This window comes from Globicephala melas, chromosome 6 (genome assembly GCF_963455315.2).
Source record: "Globicephala melas chromosome 6, mGloMel1.2, whole genome shotgun sequence".
Classification (NCBI taxonomy): Eukaryota; Metazoa; Chordata; class Mammalia; order Artiodactyla; family Delphinidae; genus Globicephala; species Globicephala melas.
This window is the reverse complement of record NC_083319.1, coordinates 9,612,053-9,630,505: the sequence shown is the minus strand read 5'-3', so window position 1 is coordinate 9,630,505 and position 18,453 is coordinate 9,612,053. Positions and strand designations below refer to the sequence as shown.

At 49.7% G+C, this 18,453-nt stretch overlaps 1 protein-coding gene across 1 annotated transcript in view; it reads left to right on the top strand.

Moving 5' to 3' along the window:
* The window catches only part of MVB12B (multivesicular body subunit 12B), a 183,596-nt gene that overhangs the window by 61,593 nt on the left and 103,550 nt on the right, over positions 1–18,453 (top strand). The window contains exons 5-6 of the mRNA XM_030858652.2: positions 6,611–6,740; positions 9,462–9,584. Coding sequence (XP_030714512.2) covers positions 6,611–6,740; positions 9,462–9,584 — 253 coding nt within the window. The remainder of the gene's footprint in view (positions 1–6,610; positions 6,741–9,461; positions 9,585–18,453) is intronic.

Sequence of the window (18,453 nt, the reverse complement as noted above, 5' to 3'; positions counted from 1 at the left end):
CAATAGATTTTATATATTTATGTATTGGAGTTTGGGGATCACAGCTTTCTTGAGGTATAATTCACATACCATACAATTTACCCATTTAAAGTTACAATCCAGTGGTTTTTAGTATATTCGCAGAGCTGTGCAACCCTTACCACAATCAATTTTAGAACGTTTCATCACCCCAGAAGAAACCGTACCCATTAGCGGTCACTCTCCATTTCTCCCTAGTCCTCTCCTCCCTAGCCCCCTGCCAGCCCTAGGCAACCACTAATCTACTTTCCATATAGATTTGCCTATTCTGAACATTTCATATAAATGAAGTTGTATAATCTGTAGTCTTTTGTGTCTGGCTTCTTTCACATAACATAATGTTGTCAAGGTAGGTTCATGTTGTAGCATGTCAGCACTTCGTTCCTTTTTTTATTGCCAAGTAATATTCTGTTATATGGATGTACCATTTTGCTTATCCATTCAATTGATGGATATTTGGGTTGTTTCACTTAGGGTTATTATGAATAATGCTGCTTTGAACACGGATGCACAAACTTTTGTGTGGCCATATGTTTTCATTGCTGTTGGGTATATACCTAAGTGTGGAATTGCTAGGTCATATGGTAACTCCATACTTAACTTACTGAGACACTGCCAAACTGTTTCTCAAGGGAGCTATACCCTTTTACATTCCAGCCAGCAGTGTTTGAGGGTTCCAGTTTCTCCACATCTTCAACACTTGTTATTGTCATTCTTTTTAGTTCTCACCATCTTAGCTGGTATGCAGTGGTCTCTCATTGTGGTTTTGATTTGTGTTTCCCTTATGGCTAATGATGTTGAACATTTTTTTATGTGCTTATTAGCCATTTGTAATTTTCTCTGGAGAAATGGCTATTCTAATTCTTTGCCCATCTAAAATTGGGTTTTCTTTTTACGATTGAGTTGTAAAAATGTTTTAATATATTCTTGATATGTCCTTTATCAGTTATATGATTTGCAAAAATTTTCTCCCATTCTATGGGTTTTCATTTCACTTTTTTTTTCTTTTTTTAAATTGAGGTATAGTTGATGTACAGTTATTCCATTTTCTTGATGCTATCCTTGGAAACACAAAAGTTTTTTATTTTGGTGGAGTTCCATTTATCTGGGTTTTTTTCCTTTGTTGCTCATGCTGTTGGAATCATACCCAAGAAACCATTGCCAAATCCAAGGTCACCAAGATTTATGCCTGTGTTTTCTTCTAAGAGTTTTATAGTTTCAGCTCTTTCATTTATGTCTTTGATGCATTTTGAGTTAAAGTTTGTGAATGGTGCAAGATAGGGGTTCAGATTTGTTCTTTTTTTTTAAATTTTTTATTGAAGTATAGTTGATTTAAACACATGTATTCTTTTGCATGTGAGTATCCAGTCGTTCCAGCACCATTTGTTGAAAAGACTGTTCTTTCCCCCGTTGAATTGTCTCAGCATCCTTGTTGAATACCAATTGACTGTAAGCATGAAGGTTTGTTTCTGGTCTCCGAGTTCTCTTCCATTGATCTATATATGTCTTTCCTTATGCCAGAACCACACAGCCTTGGTTACTGGAGCTTTGTAGCAGGTGTTGAAACCAAGTGGTGTGAGTCCTCCAACTTTGTTCTTCTTTGTCAGGATGATTTTGGCTATTCTGGGTCCCTCAAATTTCCATGTGACTTCTAACATCAGTCAGTTTCTGCAGAGAAGCCAGCTGGGATTTTGATAGGAATGGTGTTGAATCTGTAGATCAGTTTGAACATGTATAGATTTTGAATGATTTCCTTGTGATGCGTTTCCAAGGACTTGAGGCTGCTGGGTCATGTGTCCTCAATGGCCTGCTCCCAACCTTCCTCTACAGCAGAGGTCCCCAAGCTTTTTGGCACCAGGGACTGGTTTCGTGGAGGACAGTTTTTGTCGGGGGGAGGGGAGGATGGTTCAGGCGGCACTGCCAGCGACGGGCAGTGGCAGATGAAGCTTCGCTCGCCCGCCGCTCACCTCCTGCTGTGCGGCCCAGTTCCTAACAGGCTGAGGACCGGTACCGGTCCGTGGCCCGGGAGTTCGGGACCCCTGCTCTGCAACGTACTTCTTACCTTCAAGCACCCCATGCTTTACCCAGACCGAGCCACTTACTGTGCCGTCTTCATGCTCCTTTCTTTTCGGACTCCACGTATTTGCATTGTTGTTTTCCTGGCCTGAAGGCCCCTTCCGTCAACTCTGAATATCCACACCCCATGTCTTTCAAGGCTGAGCTCAAGACTGCGTGAAACAGCCTCTGATCCCTAGATGTGAGTCTGAAGCAAGCTCTCTGTCCTCTCCACAGTCAGCCACAATGGATGTGTGTCTACTGTAGGCACTGCAGGCTTTGGGATATAAAGATGAGCCTAGGAAAAGAACCCACAAGGAGCTCAGTCTAGCGGGTGGCTATAATCACTTGGAGGTCAGGGTCCCCATCTGCCTTCTTTACTGCTTTTCACCTGCCTGGCACAGCACACCTGTGTTGAAGGGAGGGAGGAGAGTAAGCAAATGCCAGTAACAGTGGTGGGAAGCCAAAGGGAGTGGTCGATTCTGCTCCCGAGTTCCCATCTTTACCTCTGTTAGGACAGACTGCACCAGGCATCATGGGAAGAACTTGGGCTCTGGAGTCAGACTCACCTAATATTGAGTCTGGCTCTGCCACTTACAAATGAGGGACCCTGGGCAAATGACTTCAGCCTCCCGGGCCTCAGTTGTCTCAAATGGGGGGAATATTTACCTGTTTTCTTCATGTTTTGCTACTTACTTTCTTCGAGGGCAAGATCCGTGTTTAATTCATCTTTGAATCACCTAAGGTACCTGCCATACACAGTGCCTTGATCAGAGGATGGGCTCAATAAAGATAAGCTTTATTATCCTCTGAGGCCAAATTAACTTCCAGGAAAACCAGTTCATGTGGCCACTAATGATCGCGGCTTGTACCTGTTTTCCACCGGCCTGCCAGCATAGGTTTTACATTTTTTATTTAGTTTTACTCTCTAATTTTGTTTAATTTTCACTTATTATTTATTAGCAAAACTGAATATTTTCACGTGTTTGCCTGCTGCTTTTGCTTGTTCTTATATGAATGGTCTCTTTAAGAGCTAAAATTGCCTTGTAGACTTTTTGTATTAATTTCCTACTTTTCCCCTGTGTTTTTCTTAGTTTTAAAATTTGCATTGTCGTTCGTTTTTGACAACTAAGTGGCTTAAAATGTCTGTATATTGATATACTATAGAACCAAGGGAGTTCCCATTCTGCATTTTCCTCTCAATTTGTTGAACCAGTTGAGCGAGGAGGCCCAGGGCTGAGTCCTGGTCTAGCTTCCGTGGGGCCCCAGTGATTCTGGGAAGTCCCCCCACCATGACTGGGGGTGCACTGGTTGCCGCCCCATGGACATTCTGAGGTTGGGTCCTGGCACCTCCAACAAGTGTCTTATCACACAAGGAAGGGTGAGCTTAGGGTCGCCTATTCATTTAAGGTCATGCGGTCATTCCTGGAGCCTTTACCCAGGGACAGGTGAGCTCAAGCTGACCAGATAAACCTGTGGTCAGCTCTGTGATGTTTGAGAGCATTTAGGGTCCTGATTTTATAAAATCAGCCAGAAAGATGAGACTCCTGTAATTAATTTAAAGTACGGTTTGTTGCAATCTCTATAGCACTTAAAAAACTGGAAGACTGTTTGTTTTAGTAAAGTGCTGTGTCCTTTCTCTGTGTTCATTAGCGTGACTGAACACATTTCTGTGGACTCTGTATGTTTGCTTAAAGTCAGGCCCGTGTAAGCATGTGTAATTAGTGGCTCCATCTCTTACCCCGAGTTTGCTGTAGATGGAAGAATGGAGCAAAGAGCAGCTGGCAGAGCAAGTGCATAAAAGACCTGCATCGTAGTTTACTTTGAGGAAAGGTCTCTCCTCCTTCACACTTTCAAAGGCCTGATCTTATGAGCTCATAGTTTTTGAAGCTGCAGGGTTGCTGTGGACAGTTTATCCCCAGTTACCACCCCGGCCTTCTTGGATACGATATTTGGGGTCTGGATTCAGTATCCAGTATTATTACTCATAGCTGGTAGATCTGGTCTAGCCCTCAGTTTCCTCACTAGGAAAAGAACCCACAAAGTTTCTGAGTTTCCATCTGGTTCCCCCAAAATGTCAGCACCTAATTCTAATCTCCCCTTTGGTAAAAATCAAGACCAGCAGCAGGACTGCACTCCCCTCTTTATCCTGCTCCCTGATTTAAATGTGCTTATTTCCTGCCATGGAACTGAAAGGTCTTGAAAATCAATGCCAAACACTGACACAAATTGTATGCCAGAGGCTTACTTACAATGATACGGTGAGGGGCTTCCCTGGTGGCGCAGTGGTTGAGAGTCAGGGGACGCGGGTTCGTGCCCCGGTCCGGGAAGATCCCACATGCCGTGGAGCGGCTGGGCCCGTGAGCCATGGCCGCTGAGCCTGCGCGTCCAGAGCCTGTGCTGTGCAGCGGGAGAGGCCACAACAGTGAGAGGCCCACATGCCGCAAAAAATAAAAATAAAAAAATAACGGTAAGAACATCCATGGCTGTTCTTTTTTTTTTTTTTTAAGAAGATGTTGGGGGTAGGAGTTTATTAATTAATTTATTTATTTTTGCTGTGTTGGGTCTTCATTTCTGTGCGAGGGCTTTCTCTAGTTGTGGCAAGTGGGGGCCACTCTTCATCGCGGTGCGCGGGCCTCTCACTGTTGTGGCCTCTCCCGTTGCAGAGCACAGGCTCCAGACGCGCAGGCTCAGTAGTGTGGCTCACTGGCCTAGTTGCTCCGCGGCATGTGGGATCCTCCCAGACCAGGGCTCGAACCCCTGTCCCATGCATTAGCAGGCAGACTCTCAACCACTGCGCCACCAGGGAAGCCCCATGGCTGTTCTTTACTGAGCACTTACTGTGTGCCAGGCACGGGGCTAAGGGAAGCATATGCGTCATCACATTTCATCCACCCAGTGTCCCTATGGCCTCAGGTTTCATTAACTCCCTTTTACCGAAAAATTAAGTCACTTGCCTAAGATTATGGTTCTGGATAATGGTGGAGTTGGAATTTCACCCCAGATCTATCCGACTCATGTACTGAATGGCTGCAGTTGATTGAAAGTCATGTTTAAAAACCACAAATGAACAAACAAAACACACGTGGGTGGTGGTTCACCTTCGGCAGTTGCTAGGGTACCAGCTCATCACTCTAAGACTTGATAAATAAAAGAATCACATATTTATCTCTCCTTTCCTGTAACAAAGCATGTTTCAGGGAGACCAGGTAGTTGAAAAATAAGATGTTTTTTATATAGAAAAATTCCAGCTAATAAATGCAGAAGGAATGACAGAAAATCACTGTGTTGACGACTTTAATGAGATTATGAATCTAGGCAACAGTCATCAGGGGATGAGAAAACCTCATGAGCATGGTTGTTGGGGACTTTATAACTGAGGTACCAACAGCCGTGGGACCTACCGAGGGTGGCCCAGCTGAGCCCCAGGCCGCACGTGTGACACCGTCAGATGTACGTTGCGTCATCTGTGAAGTGCTCCTGCCTGATCGGAATCGAATCGAGCCTTTCACTCTGCCGGTTTACAGGAAGTACAGGGGGTGACCTGAGTTCTCCATCCTATCAGTGCCCTGAAGATAAAGGGAAGGTGGAGAGGTTGCCACAGAACAGAAGAGGCCTAACAACGAAATGCAGTGCACAGACGGTGTTTGGGTCTCGGTCCAACAGTTAAATGACACTTTTGAGATAACGGAGGAAACTTGAGCATAGACTCTTGGGTGATATTAAGGAATCATTGTTCGTTTTGTTAGGAATGATACCAGTCATGGTAAAAAATAATAATAATTAAAAAAAAAAAGCCTGCCATGGATACCAACTGAGATTTTGGTGGGTGACGTGACATGGTGTTGGGGAGTCATTGTAAGTCTCCAGCAAAGCTGGAGGGGGTGGGGGAAGGAGAAACCAGGTCGCCCGTTGCTGACAGTGTTAAAACCGGATGATGGGAACATGTGGATTCATCGTACTGTTCTCTCTGTTTGGGGGAATGTTTGAAAATTTCTGTAATAAAAAGTGAAAAAGGACTTCCCTGGTGGTCCAGCGGTTGAGACTCCGCGCTTCCAACTGCAGGGGGCGCGGGTTAGATCCCTGGTTCGGGGAACTAAGATCCCACATGCCGTGTGGCGTGGCCAAGAAGTAAAAATTTTAAATATAAATAAATAAATAAATATTTTAAAAAGTGAAAAAGAAAAAAGACCCTGTAGTGAAATGTGTTGACCCTCAGGGTGTCCGTGTGTTTGTATCTGATGGCTGGAGCAGCGAGCAGGTTGTAGTCGTGGGTTTATTCCAGGATGCTCCTTGCAGAGGTGTGTGTGCCCCTTGGGCCCCTTCTTGGCAGGGGTTGTCGGGGGTCAGGCCCCGAATGCAGAGCAGGGTGACTGGGCCTGTCCACTGCAGCCCTGCGTCCAGCCCTTCTTTCGGGCGACTTGGATGGCTGGTCACCTCCACCACCGGGAAGGGAACGTGACAGGAGACATGGTGTTGAAAACGGAGACGTGGGCACCTCTGGAAGACTCATCCCTTTTCTTGTCCTTTCCTTCAGAGGAAGTGGCTTTTAGGAAGAAGAGGCTGTGCATTAAATTCATCCCACGGGACTCAACCGAAGCTGCCATTTGTGACATTCGGATCATGGGCCGGACCAAGCAGGCCCCTCCTCAGTACACGTTCATTGGGTAAGTCTCAACAGCCCCAGTCTCATCTCTGCTGTCCGCTGAGGGTGCTCACATCACCCCTGGGGACCGGGTCCTGAGACCTTCTGTGTGACCCGTGGGCTCAGCCGTCTGCCTCTCATCAGCCCCTGGCCTGAGCTCTCCTTGCTGCCCTTCCTACCTGGGAGGCCGCTGGTTCCGGACACCATGCTCCTGACCAGTATTCAGAAGTTCTAGAATTCATTCGCCTCGGTCTTGATTGATCTCACTGGGGTCACGTGCACCCTGAGCCTGTCGCTGCTACCAGGAAAATGTCAATCTCTGATTGACCAAGTCTGAGCTGAAAGTGGGGTCAGCTCCATTGGAACTCAGGCACTGGGAATGAGGGGTGGCTGCTCCCCGAATACGGAGGGAAGGTAAAGATCAGAAGAGGGATGAAGGGATGCTGGACGTCCAAAAGATAATAGGTGTTCACCCATTGTACTCAGTCAGCTGAAATTCGGGTCTCTCAAATTAATAGTGTGGTTGAGGGTTTTCGGCCTCTTGGCCACGTGCCTCTCCCTGGCCTGCTTGCAATCTTCTTGCTTATCCCTGTGGGTCCCTACATCATGGATGCGTTTTCCTACTTGGCTTTTGAGGTCAGCCTCCTGGATCTTGCTCATTTGAGCCCAGACCCTCCTCTTTACTTGAAAAGCCATGGCCTTTACTTGAAGGCTGCTCACGAACTGGGTGATAGAGAGATAGAGATAGAGCTGCGGTGTTTGCTTGAAGCACGTGGGGAGCAGGTGTCACAGAAATAGAGGTTATTTTCATCTTGGTGCACGATAGCTTGTGTGGACTCTTCAGCTATGGAATGTGATTCTCTGTCTCAAGATCTCGTGGTCCTTAAGAAGGACTCAGGCTTCCCTGGTGGCGCAGTGGTTAAGAACCTGCCTGCCGATGCAGGGGACACGGGTTCAAGCCCTGGTCCAGGAAGATCCCACATGCCGCAGAGCAACTAAGCCTGTGCGCCACAACTACTGAACCTGCGCTCTAGAGCCTCCGAGCCACAACGGCTGAAGCCTGCGTGCCTAGAGCCCGTGCTCTGCAACAAGAGAAGCCACTACAGTGAGAAGCTCGCGCACAGCAACAAAGAGTAGCCCCTGCTCACCGCAACTAGAGAAAGCCTGCGCGCAGCAACAAAGACCCAACGCAGCCATAAATTAATAATTTTTTTAAAAAAGGACTCTATGATCATACCCTTTCTACACACTCAAAAATCCTGTTTTGCAACGTGGTTTAAAGTCATTATGGAAACAGGATTATGGAAGTAGAAAATAGGTAAGAAAATAACCATACTTCAGGTATCTTAGAAAGAGCCATTCACATACAAATAGAAGAAACCAACGGTTTAATAATTACTACATGTATTATGTAGATTCAGTTGCTGTGTGTATTCAGTTCTTTAAAATTACACACTATGCTACTTTAAAAGATTCAATTTTTAACCAATTTAAACAATTCTAAAGAATAGATTCTTACCATATATGTCTTGGTAATCAAAACTAGAATCCCTTTTTTTATATCATTTTGAAAAGATTGCTAAATAAAGTATATTTTTGTTTCATCTTGGGGCAAAAATTCTTTTTCAGAGGAAGACAATTCCAGTGTTATTTTTAAGGAAAGAGAATTCAGTGTTCAGAGCTCTGTCGCTTTTTCTTAAGAATGGGCACAGTTCCACAGGTTACTTTGCAAAGGTCTGGGGTTGTCAGACTGGGAACAGCTCCTCCCAGGCCTGACTGTGGCCTGATGCGGAGAGGCGGCAAAATCAGTGCAGCTGAGTGGATCAACCATCTGACACGACGCGGCTGTGGTTCAGAACAGTTCCGCGGTGTACCGAGAGGCCACCAGAAGAATGCTCTGAACAAAGCTGTTCTCGGTTTTTGGAGGGATGATCTTCCTCTACATCCCAACGTGTAGTTCTGTGCGGCAGCTGAGCAGTTGGACGTTGATGTGTCTAAAATAATCCTGTTACAGTTCCTGCGAGTATGCCTGTCTCATAAACACTTGTGACCGTGGGGCATGGGGCCGGGCTGCGGGGGGTGTGTGCAGATCAAATAACAGGAACCCTGATGTGGCACCCGTCGGGCCCTGTTGTCACCACCCTTAGTTGTGGTGGTTCATGGGACACATGCCTCAGGCTCTGCGAAGATGTCTCCCAGACTGAGCCTGAGAATGAGGCTGACACCAGGTGACACCAGGCAGTGAGGAGCTTTACCCTGGAGGTGGGGGGCAGGGGGAGGGGGGCGGCACGGCATGGAGCTGGGTGGGGCTCGTTCTCCCCATAGCTAAACACTAGGCACACGGGTCAGCCCAGTGCCCTGTCTGTCTCGCCCCAACCACACAAAGAACTTGAAGCAGACGATCGCACAAATACCCACAATGAAATGGCGGAATACGAAGAATTTTGCAGACCGAGAACCAAGGAAAATGTTGATAGCATATAGTAGGAAGGCAGGCCCAGGGGTGGGGGAAGAAGATGGCCACGTCAGACGGGCCTGCTGAGTTGGGACAGTTGCCATCACACGTTAGGCTTTGAACTGTGATGCCCAGAGCACAAAGGGAGGTGATGTAACCCACCTTCGTGGGCGAGAATCGATTCCCTGGCGTCTGAGGCTGTGATTCTCTTAAATGAGTTGGTTTGCTTTGTAGCTCAGGTAATTTTATGTTAAATGGTGCCATGAAGACTTCTCTTTTCTCCTAAAGGGAGTTGAACAGCATGGGGATCTGGTATCGAATGGGCAGAGTACCAAGAAATCATGACTCATCTCAACCCACGACGCCTTCCCAATCATCAGCTGCTTCCACCCCAGCCCCCAACCTTCCCAGGTGAGGCCCTGTCAGTGGCATCTTGTTCTGTTATGCATGTCACAGAGTCATGTGGTCTTGGGTCCCACTGCGTAACGTCTTAGAACCCCTCCACTTGGTATCTGCGGAAACATTGCAGAAGCGATATACCTTTAGAGGAGATTTCACAAAGCCAGTTAGAAATCTTTGCGTTACATGAACGTAAAAGCCATTCTGTCTTGCACCTATTCTGCAGGCTTCTAAAATAGCAGAATATGCAACTTAAAATGGGCTTGTTATTCTAAAGAGCTCATAGTCGCACACAGACACATGACCTGTAGCCACGCTGCTGGGAGTGCTGGCCGAAAAAGGTGGAATTTCTTCTCTGCCTTGGCCAGCAACTCTTTCAACTCCAGGAGGATTGGTAGGTAATTTTGTTCATTTCCATATTGTTCCTGTTCCCAAAGAGCTACAAACTAAGAGATAGGTACTTTGGGTAGGAGAGAATAGTGAGAAGTTTTTCAGGGGCTGTTAGTTTTAAATAGTTGTTTCCACAAAGAAACTTGGGTGAGCAGACTGGTCTCTGCACCTGATTTCCGTTGGAGCAGAGGCAGTAGTGGTCTCAGCACCTTCTGTCCCATCAAAAACCTCTGCATCATTAGCAGTAAATTATTTGAGGACAGGGAACAAACAGCAATGATAGACTAAGCTTGAGAAAGGAATTACAAAGGTAAATAAAACCAGTACGAAGTTGTGAGGTAGTGCCATTTGGAGCTGGACGTGACGTAAATGAGGACGGATCTCAGAGCTTCTGCGTGGGCAGTTCGAGGTGCGCAAAATCGGCCAGGAACAGGACAAAACCATTTCTGGGTGCTTCCCCCTCCCCACGCCCCACGGTCCACACCCTGCCCCCGGGAGTCAGGGGAGAGGGTGCTACAGGCGGTCTCCTGCGCCCTGTTCCTCTGCTGGGCTTCCCGCTGCCTCGGACGAACGCACAGTCGTGAGCCGGCAGCTCGGGGCCTGTCCTTCGGGGTGTCCTCCAGAAGACAGTCTGGCCTTTTTCACTCTCGACAGTTTCACAAACCAAGAGCGGTACTTAATCGTATCTACCCCTGCCATGGCCTGAAACTTGAGGAGTATTGACAGTTTTCAGTTTCACTTTGGTGTGAAGGGATATGAGTAGCTGATGAGCTTCCCAGAGTTGCGCGTCTTTGGTTTAGGAGTATAAGGCTCGCACAGCTCAGTGGCACTTTGGAGTTCCTTTCTCACTGCCCAGGGCACCGTCGAGGCTGCGGTTCCCGTCACGTGTGCTCAGGGTCAGCTCAGGCCCGTCGCCTTGGAGAGGTTCCAGCTGCTTCCTGTTGACATTATATGGTCTGGAAGGGCCTAGAAATAGGCACCACCTCAGGGCAGGTTTTAACTTGCTGTGAGATAAAGGAAGAGCTCTGATTCTCCACTTAAGGCAGGAAGAGCGATCTCCCCAGAAACTAGCCGGTCAGCATGGGCGCGCGGGCTCTAGGAAGTGAAGCCAGGGGACCCGAGAACACAGGCCACAGAGAGCCACACAGAACTGGAGATAGTGCTTGGGAACAAGCCTTGTGAGGCTTATGTATTTTATAACCTCTTGTTGTACAGTTTATGGTTTACAATGGCTTCAAGGAAATTGGATCAGTTTTGTTTTACTTGCCAAATGAAGCAAATGTCAAAATAGTCAATATAAAATGTATTCTAATTTGACTGAGTTAAGTCAGCCAGTATGCAGTAGGATAATTGAATGTTACATTAATGCTTCTCAGTAAAAACCACTTGTCTGTCCCAAGCTCTCCTCTCTCACTATGCAGTAATTTACAGATGGCCTGTACACCTACATGAGCCCCCTAATTCATCAGGGTTTTTTTATGTTCTTCAGTTTTCGTATTGTTCTCCTATTGTACATCTTTGATAAGAAATGAAATGCTGGGCTTCCCTGGTGGCGCAGTGGTTGAGAGTCCGCCTGCCGATGCAGGGGACACGGGTTCGTGCCCTGGTCCGGGAGGATCCCACATGCTGCGGAGTGGCTGGGCCCGTGAGCCGTGGCCGCTGAGCCTGCGCGTCCGGAGCCTGTGCTCTGCAACGGGAGAGGCCACAGCAGTAAGAGGCCCGCGTACCGCAAAAAAAAAAAAAAAAGAAATGCTGATTTTTCAAATTTCCCACTGAAGATTTATGAAATGAGGAGTGTGTTATTCCGTGAGGCTTCAGATCCCTGCAATCTGTCCAGCAGAGGAACCTAACGGCTTTCTCTCTGGTGGTGAGCAGTGGATGAGGCTTTTGTCTCCGCTGGGGGTCTGCAGTGGGCCTGTAGGATGGAGGCCTCCAGGTCCGGATCCCAGGATTAGTCTTCTCTCTCTTGTCCCCACGCCTCAAACTTTGAACCAATAGCCTCTTTTCCCCTTCCTGTTTGGTGCTCTGTGCCTTTGCTCACGTGGACACCTGTGCACCAGGTGTGTCTCCCATCCCCCAACTCAGCTGTCAGCGCAAATGCCGCCTCTCCCAGGAGGCCTTCCCTGAGTGCCCTGTGCCTGTGCCAGGCTCTCCCCTCAGAGCGCTTCTCAGCCGTCATGCCTTCACTCACGCTGTAAGCCCCTTAAAGGCAGGGACTGTGCCTGGCGCCTTTTATTGCCCAGGGCTCAGCCCAGGTGCAGGCACATATTCAGTTTTGCAACAAATGCTTCTCCAACAGCCTCAGACCCTGGGCTGCAGCCTCTCCACTCCCACCCGCAGACAGCTCCTGAGTCCCTGAAGACTCCTCAGGTTTTTCTGATTATGAGAGGAATACAAGCTTGTAGAAAACTGACAGAGTATAGAAAATAATGAAAAAAATGAATTCCATCTCCAGTAAGCAAAGGCTCATAACCTTTGGCTATATTTCCTTCAAGTCATTTTTCTGTGTACTTTTTACATAGGTGATATCATATCATAAAATAGCAAGTTTGTTTTTGCTGCTTCTTTCTCCTGTACTATTAAACCACAAGCATAAGAAATACCTCAGCTGTGGTCTTTGTGTGGACACAGGGATCAAGTTGCAAAGCCCAGGCTGGAGGGAGAGTGTGGTGATGCAGCGCCCTCTACTGACCAGATTTGGAGGAGCCTGGAGGACAGGCAGGCCGGTTCCCCCGCGGGGAGCGGGCCATTTTCCCAGCCAGTCCCCGGGGGAAGGAAGGGAGTCAGGGAGGGCCAGTAGCCGACCTTGTTGCCTTCTTGAGCCGGAGCTTCTGTCTGAAAAGCTAAAAACGTGTTCGCTGCCTACATTTCTTTCGTTGTCACTCGTATATCAAAGAACTTCCTGTCACTTTTTGGAGAGCTGTTGTCCCCAGCTTATGTCAGACAAAAGGGGCAGCTGGTGGAGTTTCTGTTGATGGGTCATCACCTGAGGCCCTCGTGGTCCTGGCAGAGCTGCCTTCCCTTTCCAGAGGCCGCTACTGCCCTTCAGAACGAGCACCTCCTGCCTGTTTCCTCCCTGTTACTGCAGAGAATGCTAGTCGTGGGGCCAGATGTGGCGTTGTCCTTTCAGGATGGGCAGTCCCCTTGGCTGTATCTGGTGAATGGGGCACAGTGGTCGAAGGTCACGGCCAAAGGCAGGATAAGACGTGTTGGCAGAGCTCCTCTTCCTCACCCAGCGAGTCTTCATCACACACACACACGTCTCTGCGCTCATTTCTTGACAGTTTTTCCCACGTGAAGAAGGGCATATGCCACTTCTTCCGGGGACCTGGAGCCTTCATCTTCTCCCTGGGCCCCAGCGCTGCCCCGTCCTCTGCCGTCCGCTTCACACACACTGATCAGCAGGGTGGGCCTGGCCTTGGGCGTCGGGCGTGATCCCACGTCCCCACCTCTCTCCCGGGCTGGCCTCAGCTTTGCAAGTCGGCCTGGTGTGTGTGAGCAAACATCGGGGTCCCTGGATTTGGGCTTTTCCGATTGCTTCTTTGCTGCTGCCTTGGGGCACGTGCAGACAGAGGAAGCACCTTACCCCTTCAGCCAGAGCAGCCCCCACTCCTGTCCCACACACCGGCTCTCACATACGATTCTGCGGGGAAGAGAAGGTTCAGCTTCTGCTGGAACCGAGGTCCGGAAAAGCTCGGGGAGGCAGGTGGACTCGCAGTTGATGGAGTGCCAGTAGCCCCAGAGTGTGGCTGAGTGAACAGTTCTGTGCCTTCCCACGAGGGGCCCCGGTGGGCTGCTGCCCCCCGGCTTGCTGAACAGCAGAACCCGTGGCTTGATAAAGACATCAGAGGCATGCATATCAAATGTGCAGATGACACAGAGCCATTAGGGAGAGCTGATGTGCTGAGTGACAGAATCAATGCTCCGCATCTCCTCTGCAGCCAGAGCACCCTGCCGCTACCAGGGGATGAAAGGTGATGGCGAAAATGGACAGGGCCCCCAAGGTTCAAAAAGTCAACTGCTCGGGCACCAAATTGAGATGTGGCTTAGCAGCGGTCCACGTGAAGGAGCCAGGCTGGGCACGAGCTTGGGTACCTCGAGCGCAGCCTGGCGTGCACAGTGGGGCACGCCCCCTGACCCGGTGTCCTGCGCCTGTCAGGGCATCAGGAGGGTCGCGTCCACTGCCATGCACCACCCTGTCAAAGTTACCCGACTCGAGCATTGAGCTTGAGTGTGAGGAATCGCTGAGTTTTGATCTGAGTCAAGGCGAGGCAGCTGGCTTCAAATGTCTAAATGGTCGCCGTGTAGAAGGGAAAGTAGAAGTGCTTCCAGGTGGGGCTGGGGCATTGGGAGCCCCCGAAGGCAAAATTAGATCAGGTGGGTTGAAGTTATAAGGAGGTAGGTTTGGGCTTAACATTTTAAAAAAATTAATAAAGGGAACTTCCCAAGGGTAAAAAAACCCCGTGGCATTGAAGAAGCCGGCTTGCGAGGTCATGTGCACCCAATTGCTGGCAGCATTCAAACAGCGTTTGGGTTTTCAGACCTTCAGTGATTCTTGAAATGCATCATAGTCCCTAGCCCCACCCTCAGAAATACAGATTCAGCAGACTTGCACGTTAGGGCCGCAGACACCTTGCCCCGGGTGACTCGGGGAGCTCCAACGGGCACCTGTCACCCAGGTCTGCTCGCGCCACTGTCGGCGCTTCCTCATCCTCCGACCTGCAGCCGGGCCTCCTCCCGCGCACTGGAGCCGATGTCAGGACGGAGCTCAGGGCCTGCAGGGTGGCACTGTGGCGCCCTCCCAAGATGGAGACACAGAGGCCCACGCGCTGCGGCCCGTGGCTCCGTCCCAGCGTGGGCAGGCAGGAGCTCGCTCTCGGAGTCCAGCTGAAGCCAGTAGTCTGCACCCCGGGGTGCTGGGATGTCCGGGCACTTCACAGCTCTGTGGACAAGGGCTGGGCGGGGCCCCATGGCTCCGGCAGCGCCACTCTGCCCTTCCTGCTGGCCTGGGGTCCTGAGGGAGAAGCGGCCCCCTGAACTCTGCCCCCCAGATCTCAGGCCATGGGCTCCAGCGGTGCCCCTTCACCGACACTGTCCCCCCTGGAGAAAATGTCATCTTCCCTCCCAGAGACACAGGGCGCAGCCTCCCGGGAGCCCCTCCCCGCGTCCGCTGGGGCTGAGCTTCCCTTATAAGGCGCGCGGCGCTGCTCTTGAGTTCAGGAATCTTCCAGTGATTTGTCAGCTTCCAGCAAGTTGTCAGTCACAGGTTCCGAAGGATGTTTCTTAGTGACAGTCATAATTGTACTTAACTTTTTGCGTGGATGTTATCAATCTGTGACAGATACTCTGGGAAATGGGGCATTTTGATGGCAGAAGATCTGTCACATGCATTTAGTCTTCCACTCAGGGACACCAGGATTCAGTCACAACTTTTGCACGTCGATGTCGGGTTTTGAGAACAGAGATCCTTGCTGACCTCAGAAATCGTCTCGTCACTCCCGTCCCAGGGCTGTCATCTGAAGGGTTAATAGCTCTTCCTAAAGGAGAGGAAACATCCCTCCGCGGTGATCTGGCATTCAGGCCGTGCACGTCCGGGCTCATCCCTGTCACATCCGTTTTCGGGAGCCTGTGGGCTGCCGTGCTCTGTCCTGGCCCCCCGACCCCACCTTCCCACGGGTGTGGGGTCCACTGGGCCACTTGATCCACCCACGGAAGAAGCCGGCAGCGGGGACGGAGCCTTTGCCCACCGGCTGCAGTCCTGTCGTCTGAGCTGACGGCCTAAAGTGCTCGGGCTGCCTTCTGTCAGTGTTCAGTCATACGATGCTCTTTGAACCACAGACGACATCTGTCACCCGCCCTGTTGTGGCAGGACTTGAACAGGAGGCCTGGAGCTGCACAGATCAGGGAGGCTGTTCTCCCTTTCCTGCCGAGGTGTCTGCCCCTCCCCGAGCGGCGGCTGGCTTGGAGCGGGGCCATTTGCCCATGAGGAGGCCCAGCAGTTTCTCCTCTTTGATAGGTTTTAGTAGGAGAAGGCTCGGCCCAGAGGATTGGAGGGAGTTCATTTTAGAGTGGAAAACTGTTGTTTAATAAGGGTTCATCACTTATGAGAAGGGTTATATGTGCCCCCCGTCAAGGTAGGATTAGAAGGCAAGCCCAAGGGCTGATTCCACTGATTCTTTTTTTCCCCCCGTAGTAAACAACTTACGACATGGATTTTGAGCTCCACAGTCGCAAGAGACGGTCTGGGGGTACGTGTGCCCAGGGAGGGCCTGCAGGACCTTGCCCCTCTGCAGGCCGTGGCCAGGCACAACTGCGGATCTGGCTTTACTTAGGAGAAGTAGACTGACTTTCTGTTCATGCGAACACCACACCCATTTTTGTTTAACTCTGAAGATAGGACACCCGTGTTCGTATCCTTCCTGCTATGACCCTCCTTTGAAGATGGAGGTGGTAAGACAGCTTTGCTCTTCCAGCACAGGGAGCATGAGCGCGGGAATCGTCTCACTCTGCTCGTGTTACCCTCCACCCGCTCCAGCTGGAAGCACCAGCCAGCAGGGGTGTCCCAAAGAAGAACCTGCTGGAGGGGTGGGACCTGAACACGAAATCAAACTTAGATTAGCGGCTCCTGGGGCTCAGTATTATTTCACTTGAATAGCCCACGCTTACATGCTTTGTCTGGAACTTTAAAGTCCTGGGTTGCCTGCCGTCCTGTTGGGGTTCTCAAGTGTGCACGTGCTCTTTTACCTGTCCGGAGCCTTCGCTGGCTTCCTGTTGCCTGACACGCCTCCCACATCATCTCGCTCGAATCAGGCCAGTCTCCTTGGCACCCTGGCCATCTCTGCTCGGGCCATTGCTGTGAGCCCCTGCCCTCCTGAAAGACACAGACTGGGCTCCAGAGTGCAGAGGACGGGTCCTGTCCACCCTCCAGCCCCCGCCTCGCCCTCACCTCTTCTGGAAAGCCTGACCACATCGTTTTCCGCCTTCCTCTCCTCCAGCTGCCTGCACCGTGCAGTCTGGCATTTCACGTTTCCCTGTCATTGCCGAGTTTATTTATGCTTGGTCTTATGAATAGATTTCTGGCTTACTGATGACAGGGGTTCTCATGTTTCCTTTTTCTCCTTTAAAGCCTCAGAAAAGGCTAGTCACAAAAATAACGATGATAACGTTGCATCACTGTGTATCAAAAGGTACCGAGTACTTTGAGCTGCGTCATCTCCTTTGATGCAGTAAGTATTCAGTGACAAACGTGTGGCTCCAGAACGGTAGGGACCTTTGAACTTCAGGTGCCTGGCACGTGGCGGCGCTCAGAAGGTATGAATTGAATGTATAAAGTGAGCTGATTTGGACACATAGGACCAGGGATCGTATATCGATACATCTCTCCTTCCATCTATCCATCCATGCAACCAGCCAGCCAACGGAGACTTATTTACCGGCTGTCAGGCACTATTCAAGTACTTTACAAAGAAAAGCTCATTTAATCCTCATCACAGATCTGTGAGTCAGGTACTATTTTTTCCTCCTTTTCAAGGTGAGGAAACTGAAATCAAGGAGGTTAAATTCCTTTCCCAAGGTCACACAGCTACTAAGTGTCAGAGCTGGGATTTGAACCCAAGCCGATGAGCTGCCCCTGGCTTGCAGACTGTCCCTGTGCCCTGATGCTCGTGGCCACAGGCTCACTGGTGTGAAGCATTTCGCTGGGGAGCGGAGCAGTGGTTGGGTGCAGCCCCAGGTGTCCCATCCGTCTTCACGTGCAGCTTCTCCAGGCTCCTGACCGGCGCTGGAGAGAAGGACTTCCCAGAGCCTGCCATGTGGGTGGGAGCTGCCTGAGGAGAACCTGTGAGAGCCATACACCAGAGGGTCCTCTCGACCGGCTTCCAAGCCCGCGATTACGCAGGGTTGCGAGCAGTCTGATTTATTCTGGGAATCGTGAGAGTGGTGTGAGAGAGACCTGCAGAGCAAGGTTATTGGAATATCTTTCAAATATGTGGGCCACAAAGCCCGCACTGCTTTTGTAACAGTATCAGACTTAGTTTTGGTGTCAGAGTTATTTTGAAGGTGAAATTTCATTAGAATGCAGTTTGGTATTGTTAGATATGAATGATGAGTTTAGGCGGAATGGTATTATTTTTGATATTAATTTTTAATAGGGCTTATTGGGAAGTCAGAGATTCTATTTAATGAACAATTAGGTAGTAGTCAGTACGGCTCCCACCTCTGAGCTGGCCTTCCCTGCTTTCAGTCTCGCACATCAGATTTTCGACAAGGTATTTGCTGCTTGTAAGTGTGTTATCTTTGTAATTTTTGTGACTTTGTGAATGCCTTATTTTTCTTGGTGGTTATGATGGTTATGCGGGCTTGTTGTTGTCCCAGAGAGCGGGTTTATACACGTGAAATGATTCCCTCCTATGCCTGGTTCTCAAATGTGCGAGGGCTCTTTGCACGGTGGGTTTGAGCTCGGGGGGTTGGAGAAAGGCCTTTTTCAGGATTA